Below are 12,053 nucleotides of genomic sequence, written 5' to 3' on the forward strand. Positions count from 1 at the left end.
AGAGGACATGTCTCTCCCACCGCAGGGTGACACAGTGACAGTGACAGAGGACATGTCTCTCCCACCGCAGGGTGACACAGTGACAGTGACAGAGGACATGTCTCTCCCACCGCAGGGTGACACAGTGACAGAGGACAGGTCTCTCCCACCGCAGGGTGACACAGTGACAGTGACAGAGGACATGTCTCTCCCACCGCAGGGTGACACAGTGACAGTGGACATGTCGCTCCCACCGCAGGGTGACACAGTGACAGAGGACAGGTCTCTCGCACCGCAGGGTGACACAGTGACAGTGACAGAGGACATGTCTCTCCCACCGCAGGGTGACACAGTGACAGAGGACATGTCTCTCCCACCGCAGGGTGACACAGTGACAGAGGACATGTCTCTCCCACCGCAGGGTGACACAGTGACAGTGACAGAGGACATGTCTCTCCCACCGCACGGTGACACAGTGACAGAGGACATGTCTCTCCCACCGCAGGGTGACACAGTGACAGAGGACATGTCTCTCCCACCGCAGGGTGACACAGTGACAGTGACAGAGGACATGTCTCTCCCACCGCAGGGTGACACAGTGACAGTGACAGAGGACAGGTCTCTCCCACCGCAGGGTGACACAGTGACAGAGGACATGTCTCTCCCACCGCACGGTGACACAGTGACAGAGGACATGTCTCTCCCACCGCAGGGTGACACAGTGACAGTGACAGAGGACATGTCTCTCCCACCGCAGGGTGACACAGTGACAGAGGACATGTCTCTCCCACCGCACGGTGACACAGTGACAGAGGACATGTCTCTCCCACCGCAGGGTGACACAGTGACAGTGACAGAGGACAGGTCTCTCCCACCGCAGGGTGACACAGTGACAGAGGACATGTCTCTCCCATCGCAGGGTGACACAGTGACAGAGGACATGTCTCTCCCACCGCAGGGTGACACAGTGACAGAGGACATGTCTCTCCCACCGCAGGGTGACACAGTGACAGAGGACAGGTCTCTCCCACCGCAGGGTGACACAGTGACAGAGGACAGGTCTCTCCCACCGCACGGTGACACAGTGACAGAGGACATGTCTCTCCCACCGCAGGGTGACACAGTGACAGAGGACATGTCTCTCCCACCGCAGGGTGACACAGTGACAGTGACAGAGGACATGTCTCTCCCACCGCAGGGTGACACAGTGACAGAGGACATTTCTCTCCCACCGCAGGGTGACACAGTGACAGTGGACATGTCTCTCCCACCGCAGGGTGACACAGTGACAGAGGACATGTCTCTCCCACTGCAGGGTGACACAGTGACAGTGACAGAGGACATGTCTCTCCCACCGCAGGGTGACACAGTGACAGTGACAGAGGACATGTCTCTCCCACCGCAGGGTGACACAGTGACAGAGGACATGTCTCTCCCACCGCAGGGTGACACAGTGACAGAGGACATGTCTCTCCCACCGCAGGGTGAGACAGTGACAGTGACAGAGGACATGTCTCTCCCACCGCAGGGTGACACAGTGACAGTGGACATGTCTCTCCCACCGCAGGGTGACACACTGACAGTGACAGAGGACATGTCTCTCCCACCGCAGGGTGACACAGTGACAGAGGACAGGTCTCTCCCACCGCAGGGTGACACAGTGACAGAGGACATGTCTCTCCCACCGCAGGGTGACACAGTGACAGAGGACATGTCTCTCCCACCGCAGGGTGACACAGTGACAGAGGACATGTCTCTCCCACCGCAGGGTGACACAGTGACAGAGGACATGTCTCTCCCACCGCAGGGTGACACAGTGACAGAGGACATGTCTCTCCCACCGCAGAGTGACACAGTGACAGTGACAGAGGACATGTCTCTCCCACCGCAGGGTGACACAGTGACAGAGGACATGTCTCTCCCACCGCAGGGTGACACAGTGACAGAGGACATGTCTCTCCCACCGCAGGGTGACACAGTGACAGAGGACATGTCTCTCCCACCGCAGGGTGACACAGTGACAGAGGACATTTCTCTCCCACCGCAGGGTGACACAGTGACAGAGGACATGTCTCTCCCACCGCAGGGTGACACAGTGACAGTGACAGAGGACATGTCTCTCCCACCGCAGGGTGACACAGTGACAGAGGACATGTCTCTCCCACCGCAGGGTGACACAGTGACAGAGGACATTTCTCTCCCACCGCAGGGTGACACAGTGACAGAGGACATGTCTCTCCCACCGCAGGGTGACACAGTGACAGAGGACATTTCTCTCCCACCGCAGGGTGACACAGTGACAGAGGACATGTCTCTCCCACCGCAGGGTGACACAGTGACAGAGGACATGTCTCTCCCACCGCAGGGTGACACAGTGACAGAGGACATGTCTCTCCCACCGCAGGGTGACACAGTGACAGTGACAGAGGACATGTCTCTCCCACCGCAGGGTGACACAGTGACAGAGGACATGTCTCTCCCACCGCAGGGTGACACAGTGACAGAGGACATGTCTCTCCCACCGCAGGGTGACAGTGACAGAGGACATGTCTCTCCCACCGCAGGGTGACACAGAGACAGAGGACAGGTCTCTCCCACCGCAGGGTGACACAGTGACAGTGACAGAGGACATGTCTCTCCCACCGCAGGGTGACACAGTGACAGAGGACATGTCTCTCCCACCGCAGGGTGACACAGTGACAGAGGACATTTCTCTCCCACCGCAGGGTGACACAGTGACAGAGGACATGTCTCTCCCACCGCAGGGTGACACAGTGACAGAGGACATTTCTCTCCCACCGCAGGGTGACACAGTGACAGAGGACATTTCTCTCCCACCGCAGGGTGACACAGTGACAGAGGACATGTCTCTCCCACCGCAGGGTGACACAGTGACAGAGGACATTTCTCTCCCACCGCAGGGTGACACAGTGACAGTGGACATGTCTCTCCCACCGCAGGGTGACACAGTGACAGAGGACATGTCTCTCCCACCGCAGGGTGACACAGTGACAGAGGACATGTCTCTCCCACCGCAGGGTGACACAGTGACAGAGGACATGTCTCTCCCACCGCAGGGTGACACAGTGACAGAGGACATTTCTCTCCCACCGCAGGGTGACACAGTGACAGTGGACATGTCTCTCCCACCGCACGGTGACACAGTGACAGTGACAGAGGACATGTCTCTCCCACCGCAGGGTGACACAGTGACAGAGGACATGTCTCTCCCACCGCAGGGTGACACAGTGACAGAGGACAAGTCTCTCCCACCGCAGGGTGACACAGTGACAGAGGACATGTCTCTCCCACCGCAGGGTGACACAGTGACAGAGGACATTTCTCTCCCACCGCAGGGTGACACAGTGACAATGGACATGTCTCTCCCACCGCAGGGTGACACAGTGACAGTGACAGAGGACATGTCTCTCCCACCGCAGGGTGACACAGTGACAGAGGACATGTCTCTCCCACCGCAGGGTGACACAGTGACAGTGACAGAGGACATGTCTCTCCCACCGCAGGGTGACACAGTGACAGAGGACATGTCTCTCCCACCGCAGGGTGACACAGTGACAGAGGACATGTCTCTCCCACCGCAGGGTGACACAGTGACAGAGGACATGTCTCTCCCACCGCAGGGTGACACAGTGACAGAGGACATTTCTCTCCCACCGCAGGGTGACACAGTGACAGTGGACATGTCTCTCCCACCGCAGGGTGACACAGTGACAGTGACAGAGGACAGGTCTCTCCCACCGCAGGGTGACACAGTGACAGAGGACATGTCTCTCCCACCGCACGGTGACACAGTGACAGTGACAGAGGACATGTCTCTCCCACCGCAGGGTGACACAGTGACAGTGACAGAGGACATGTCTCTCCCACCGCAGGGTGACACAGTGACAGAGGACATGTCTCTCCCACCGCAGGGTGACACAGTGACAGTGACAGAGGACATGTCTCTCCCACCGCAGGGTGACACAGTGACAGAGGACATGTCTCTCCCACCGCAGGGTGACACAGTGACAGTGGACATGTCTCTCCCACCGCAGGGTGACACAGTGACAGTGACAGAGGACATGCCTCTCCCACCGCACGGTGACACAGTGACAGAGGACAGGTCTCTCCCACCGCACGGTGACACAGTGACAGTGACAGAGGACAGGTCTCTCCCACCGCAGGGTGACACAGTGACAGTGACAGAGGACATGTCTCTCCCACCGCACGGTGACACAGTGACAGAGGACAGGTCTCTCCCACCGCACGGTGACACAGTGACAGTGACAGAGGACATGTCTCTCCCACCGCAGGGTGACACAGTGACAGAGGACATGTCTCTCCCACCGCACGGTGACACAGTGACAGTGACAGAGGACATGTCTCTCCCACCGCAGGGTGACACAGTGACAGTGACAGAGGACATGTCTCTCCCACCGCAGGGTGACACAGTGACAGAGGACATGTCTCTCCCACCGCAGGGTGACACAGTGACAGAGGACATGTCTCTCCCACCGCAGGGTGACACAGTGACAGAGGACATGTCTCTCCCACCGCACGGTGACACAGTGACAGTGACAGAGGACATGTCTCTCCCACCGCAGGGTGACACAGTGACAGAGGACATGTCTCTCCCACCGCAGGGTGACACAGTGACAGAGGACATGTCTCTCCCACCGCAGGGTGACAGTGACAGTGACAGAGGACATGTCTCTCCCACCGCAGGGTGACACATTGACAGAGGACATGTCTCTCCCACCGCAGGGTGACACAGTGACAGAGGACATGTCTCTCCCACCGCAGGGTGACACAGTGACAGAGGACATGTCTCTCCCACCGCAGGGTGACACAGTGACAGAGGACATGTCTCTCCCACCGCAGGGTGACACAGTGACAGAGGACATGTCTCTCCCACCGCAGGGTGACACAGTGACAGAGGACAGGTCTCTCCCACCGCAGGGTGACACAGTGACAGTGACAGAGGACAGGTCTCTCCCACCGCAGGGTGACACAGTGACAGTGACAGAGGACATGTCTCTCCCACCGCAGGGTGACAGTGACAGAGGACATGTCTCTCCCACCGCAGGGTGACACAGTGACAGAGGACATGTCTCTCCCACCGCAGGGTGACACAGTGACAGAGGACATGTCTCTCCCACCGCAGGGTGACACAGTGACAGAGGACATGTCTCTCCCACCGCAGGGTGACACAGTGACAGTGACAGAGGACAGGTCTCTCCCACCGCAGGGTGACACAGTGACAGAGGACATGTCTCTCCCACCGCAGGGTGACACAGTGACAGAGGACAGGTCTCTCCCACCGCAGGGTGACACAGTGACAGAGGACATGTCTCTCCCACCGCAGGGTGACACAGTGACAGAGGACATGTCTCTCCCACCGCAGGGTGACACAGTGACAGAGGACATGTCTCTCCCACCGCACGGTGACACAGTGACAGTGACAGAGGACAGGTCTCTCCCACCGCAGGGTGACACAGTGACAGTGGACATGTCTCTCCCACCGCACGGTGACACAGTGACAGAGGACATGTCTCTCCCACCGCACGGTGACACAGTGACAGAGGACATGTCTCTCCCACCGCAGGGTGACACAGTGACAGAGGACATGTCTCTCCCACCGCAGGGTGACACAGTGACAGAGGACATGTCTCTCCCACCGCAGGGTGACACAGTGACAGAGGACATGTCTCTCCCACCGCAGGGTGACACAGTGACAGAGGACATGTCTCTCCCACCGCAGGGTGACACAGTGACAGTGACAGAGGACATGTCTCTCCCACCGCAAGGTGACACAGTGACAGTGACAGAGGACATGTCTCTCCCACCGCAGGGTGACACAGTGACAGTGACAGAGGACATGTCTCTCCCACCGCAGGGTGACACAGTGACAGTGACAGAGGACAGGTCTCTCCCACCGCAGGGTGACACAGTAACAGAGGACATGTCTCTCCCACCGCACGGTGACACAGTGACAGTGACAGAGGACAGGTCTCTCCCACCGCAGGGTGACACAGTGACAGTGGACATGTCTCTCCCACCGCACGGTGACACAGTGACAGAGGACATGTCTCTCCCACCGCACGGTGACACAGTGACAGAGGACATGTCTCTCCCACCGCAGGGTGACACAGTGACAGAGGACATGTCTCTCCCACCGCAGGGTGACACAGTGACAGTGACAGAGGACATGTCTCTCCCACCGCAGGGTGACACAGTGACAGAGGACATGTCTCTCCCACCGCAGGGTGACACAGTGACAGAGGACATGTCTCTCCCACCGCAGGGTGACACAGTGACAGTGACAGAGGACATGTCTCTCCCACCGCACGGTGACACAGTGACAGAGGACATGTCTCTCCCACCGCAGGGTGACACAGTGACAGAGGACATGTCTCTCCCACCGCAGGGTGACACAGTGACAGAGGACATGTCTCTCCCACCGCAGGGTGACACAGTGACAGAGGACATGTCTCTCCCACCGCAGGGTGACACAGTGACAGAGGACATGTCTCTCCCACCGCAGGGTGACACAGTGACAGTGACAGAGGACATGTCTCTCCCACCGCAGGGTGACACAGTGACAGAGGACATGTCTCTCCCACCGCAGGGTGACACAGTGACAGTGACAGAGGACAGGTCTCTCCCACCGCAGGGTGACACAGTGACAGAGGACATGTCTCTCCCACCGCAGGGTGACACAGTGACAGTGACAGAGGACATGTCTTTCCCACCGCAGGGTGACACAGTGACAGAGGACATGTCTCTCCCACCGCAGGGTGACACAGTGACAGTGACAGAGGACATGTCTCTCCCACCGCAGGGTGACACAGTGACAGAGGACATGTCTCTCCCACCGCAGGGTGACACAGTGACAGAGGACATGTCTCTCCCACCGCAGGGTGACACAGTGACAGTGACAGAGGACATGTCTCTCCCACCGCAGGGTGACACAGTGACAGAGGCAGGTGGGACATGTCTCTCCCACCGCAGGGTGACACAGTGACAGAGGACATGTCTCTCCCACCGCAGGGTGACACAGTGACAGAGGACAGGTCTCTCCCACCGCAGGGTGACACAGTGACAGAGGACATGTCTCTCCCACCGCAGGGTGACACAGTGACAGAGGACATGTCTCTCCCACCGCAGGGTGACACAGTGACAGAGGACATGTCTCTCCCACCGCAGGGTGACACAGTGACAGAGGACATGTCTCTCCCACCGCAGGGTGACAGTGACAGAGGACATGTCTCTCCCACCGCAGGGTGACACAGTGACAGAGGACATGTCTCTCCCACCGCAGGGTGACACAGTGACAGAGGACATGTCTCTCCCACCGCAGGGTGACACAGTGACAGAGGACATGTCTCTCCCACCGCAGGGTGACAGTGACAGAGGACATGTCTCTCCCACCGCAGGGTGACACAGTGACAGAGGACATGTCTCTCCCACCGCAGGGTGACACAGTGACAGAGGACATGTCTCTCCCACCGCAGGGTGACACAGTGACAGAGGACAGGTCTCTCCCACCGCAGGGTGACACAGTGACAGAGGACATGTCTCTCCCACCGCAGGGTGACACAGTGACAGTGACAGAGGACATGTCTCTCCCACCGCAGGGTGACACAGTGACAGAGGACATGTCTCTCCCACCGCAGGGTGACACAGTGACAGTGACAGAGGACATGTCTCTCCCACCGCAGGGTGACACAGTGACAGAGGACAGGTCTCTCCCACCGCAGGGTGACACAGTGACAGAGGACATGTCTCTCCCACCGCAGGGTGACACAGTGACAGTGGACATGTCTCTCCCACCGCACGGTGACACAGTGACAGTGACAGAGGACATGTCTCTCCCACCGCAGGGTGACACAGTGACAGAGGACAGGTCTCTCCCACCGCAGGGTGACACAGTGACAGAGGACATGTCTCTCCCACCGCACGGTGACACAGTGACAGTGACAGAGGACATGTCTCTCCCACCGCAGGGTGACACAGTGACAGTGACAGAGGACATGTCTCTCCCACCGCAGGGTGACACAGTGACAGAGGACATGTCTCTCCCACCGCGGGGTGACACAGTGACAGTGACAGAGGACATGTCTCTCCCACCGCAGGGTGACACAGTGACAGAGGACATGTCTCTCCCACCGCAGGGTGACACAGTGACAGTGACAGAGGACATGTCTCTCCAACCGCAGGGTGACACAGTGACAGAGGACATGTCTCTCCCACCGCAGGGTGACACAGTGACAGAGGACATGTCTCTCCCACCGCAGGGTGACACAGTGACAGAATACATGTCTCTCCCACCGCAGGGTGACACAGAGAAAGAGGGACCCAGGACATTGGCCCTTATTCCATGTGCTGTAAAGTTGCTCCATTCAAATGATTGGGGCTATAGTAGTCTCCAGCGCGGGGAGCAGCTTCTCAGCATATTGAAAGAGGACAATTAACGGCCCCTCCCACGTCGGGGTTTTATACTAGAGTACTGGTCCTCACATTGACTAATCATTTAACAACGAGCAGCCATGGCCCAAATTAAACACTACCGGCGCCTTACCCCTAACCTCCAATGCACTGAAATATATAGCAAGCACATACCCGCGGCAAAGGGGGATAATCGTCGTAGAGCACTGCAGGAGTTGGGTTACCTGTGCGGATGCCGGCCTGGTGGAGCAGAAGGGGTAAACTCCTCACGTCATCGAACGAGTTGAAGTGATGCGTGTCCTGGTGAAGGCCGTACATGCCATTCTGGTGCTGCGGAGACACGGGGAGGGGGGGCGTGACCTCAGGACACGGGGAGGGGGGTGACCTCAGGACACGGGGAGGGGGGTGACCTCAGGACACGGGGAGGGGGGGCGTGACCTTAGGACACGGGGCAGCGCTGCGTGCTCACATACATGCCGTGGCTTAAACCCGAGGGTGGGCAACTGCCGTCCTCAAGGGCCACCAACAGGTCAGGTTTTCAGGATATCCCTGCTTCAGCACAGGTGGCTCAATCGCTGGCTAACGACTGAGCCAGCGATTGAGCCACCTGTGCTGAAGCAGGGATATCCTGAAAACCTGACCTGTTGTGGCCCTTGAGGAAGGCAGTTGAGCACCCCTGGGTTAAACCCTTCCTCCGCTATCACACAACAATACAGTATGAATGACCCCACAGCAGCCAGAGGGTTAAAGCCCAGGGAAAATATTACTGTGCGTGGACATTAATAGCATCATGTTTAACCCTTGCTGTACCAAACACCGCTGTGTAAGGGTCTGGCAGGACGCGAGGATCACGCCTGCCCACTTCCTGAGCGCTTCCTGTTACAGGGGGAACATGTGCACGGCCTGTATGTCTCGGAGGCCGGGCACATGAGTCGCTGGCACAAAGAACAATGTTATCTAGTTAGGTATCTTAAATGGGTGGCACTGCCATGTACCCGTGCAAAGCAGTGTCAGGGGGTGTCCCTCTGGGAACGCAAGGGGTTAATCCTGTGAGTGCAAAATCAAGGAAGCAAAGACTACGGCTCATATGTATCAGGGAACACGTGGGGAGAAGGAATGCTCTGCACTATATGTATCAGGGAACACGTGGGGCAGAAGGAACGCTCTGCACTATATGTAACAGGGAACACGTGGGGCAGAAGGAACGCTCTGCACTATATGTATCAGGGAACACGTGGGGAGAAGGAACGCTCTGCACTATATGTATCAGGGAACACGTGGGGCAGAAGAAACGCTCTGCACTATATGTATCAGGGAACACGTGGGGAGAAGGAACGCTCTGCACTATATGTATCAGGGAACACGTGGGGCAGAAGGAACGCTCTGCACTATATGTATCAGGGAACACGTGGGGCAGAAGGAACGCTCTGCACTATATGTATCAGGGAACACGTGGGGCAGAAGGAACGCTCTGCGCTATATGTATCAGGGAACACGTGGGGCAGAAGAAACGCTCTGCACTATATGTATCAGGGAACACGTGGGGAGAAGGAACGCTCTGCACTATATGTATCAGGGAACACGTGGGGCAGAAGGAACGCTCTGCACTATATGTATCAGGGAACACGTGGGGCAGAAGGAACGCTCTGCACTATATGTATCAGGGAACACGTGGGGCAGAAGGAACGCTCTGCACTATATGTATCAGGGAACACGTGGGGCAGAAGGAACGCTCTGCACTATATGTATCAGGGAACACGTGGGGCAGAAGAAACGCTCTGCACTATATGTATCAGGGAACACGTGGGGAGAAGGAACGCTCTGCACTATATGTATCAGGGAACACGTGGGGAGAAGGAACGCTCTGCACTATATGTATCAGGGAACACGTGGGGAGAAGGAACGCTCTGCACTATATGTATCAGGGAACACGTGGGGCAGAAGGAACGCTCTGCACTATATGTATCAGGGAACACGTGGGGCAGAAGGAACGCTCTGCACTATATGTATCAGGGAACACGTGGGGCAGAAGGAACGCTCTGCACTATATGTATCAGGGAACACGTGGGGCAGAAGGAACGCTCTGCACTATATGTATCAGGGAACACGTGGGGCAGAAGGAACGCTCTGCACTATATGTATCAGGGAACACGTGGGGCAGAAGGAACGCTCTGCACTATATGTATCAGGGAACACGTGGGGCAGAAGGAACGCTCTGCACTATATGTATCAGGGAACACGTGAGGCAGAAGGAACGCTCTGCACTATATGTATCAGGGAACACGTGGGGCAGAAGGAACGCTCTGCACTATATGTATCAGGGAACACGTGGGGCAGAAGGAACGCTCTGCACTATATGTATCAGGGAACACGTGGGGCAGAAGGAACGCTCTGCACTATATGTATCAGGGAACACGTGGGGCAGAAGGAACGCTCTGCGCTATATGTATCAGGGAACACGTGGGGCAGAAGGAACGCTCTGCGCTATATGTATCAGGGAACACGTGGGAAGAAGGAACGCTCTGTGCTATATGTATCAGGGAACACGTGGGGAGAAGGAACGCTCTGCGCTATATGTATCAGGGAACACGTGGGGAGAAGGAACGCTCTGCGCTATATGTACCAGGGAACACGTGGGGCAGAAGGAACGCTCTGCACTATATGTATCAGGGAACACGTGGGGCAGAAGGAACGCTCTGCACTATATGTATCAGGGAACACGTGGGGCAGAAGGAACGCTCTGCACTATATGTATCAGGGAACACGTGGGGCAGAAGGAACGATCTGCACTATATGTACCAGGGAACACGTGGGGCAGAAGGAACGCTCTGCACTATATGTATCAGGGAACACGTGGGGCAGAAGGAAAGCTCTGCACTATATGTATCAGGGAACACGTGGGCAGAAGGAACGCTCTGCACTATATGTACCAGGGAACACGTGGGGCAGAAGGAACGCTCTGCACTATATGTATCAGGGAACACGTGGGGCAGAAGGAATGATCTGCACTATATGTATCAGGGAACACGTGGGGCAGAAGGAACGCTCTGCACTATATGTATCAGGTAACACGTGGGGCAGAAGGAATGATCGGCACTATATGTATCAGGGAACACGTGGGGCAGAAGGAATGATCTGCACTATATGTATCAGGGAACACGTGGTGCAGGAGGAACGCTCTGCACTATATGTATCAGGGAACACGTGGGGCAGAAGGAACGCTCTGCACTATATGTATCAGGGAACACGTGGGGCAGAAGGAACGCTCTGCACTATATGTATCAGGGAACACGTGGGCAGAAGGAACGCTCTGCACTATATGTAACAGGGAACACTTGGGGCAGAAGGAATGCTCTGCACTATATGTATCAGGGAACACGTGGGGAGAAGGAACGCTCTGCACTATATGTATCAGGGAACACGTGGGGCAAAAGGAACGCTCTGCACTATATGTATCGGGGAACACGTGGGGCAGGAGGAATGCTCTGCACTATATGTATCAGGGAACACGTGGGGCAGAAGGAACGCTCTGCACTATATGTATCGGGGAACACGTGGGGCAGAAGGAACGCTCTGCACTATATGTATCGGGGAACACGTGGGGCAGAAGGAACGCTCTGCACTAT

The 12,053-nt window shown here is 56.9% G+C and overlaps 1 protein-coding gene across 3 annotated transcripts in view; it reads right to left on the reverse strand.

Moving 5' to 3' along the window:
- SGSH (N-sulfoglucosamine sulfohydrolase) overlaps positions 1-12,053 on the reverse strand; it is a 30,153-nt gene that overhangs the window by 12,295 nt on the left and 5,805 nt on the right. For all 3 annotated transcript variants that reach the window (XM_075580038.1, XM_075580040.1, XM_075580039.1), the window contains one exon: positions 8,652-8,757. In XM_075580038.1, the coding sequence (XP_075436153.1) occupies positions 8,652-8,757 (106 nt within the window). The remainder of the gene's footprint in view (positions 1-8,651; positions 8,758-12,053) is intronic.

This window comes from Ascaphus truei, chromosome 22 (assembly GCF_040206685.1).
Source record: "Ascaphus truei isolate aAscTru1 chromosome 22, aAscTru1.hap1, whole genome shotgun sequence".
In the NCBI taxonomy this organism is placed as follows: Eukaryota; Metazoa; Chordata; class Amphibia; order Anura; family Ascaphidae; genus Ascaphus; species Ascaphus truei.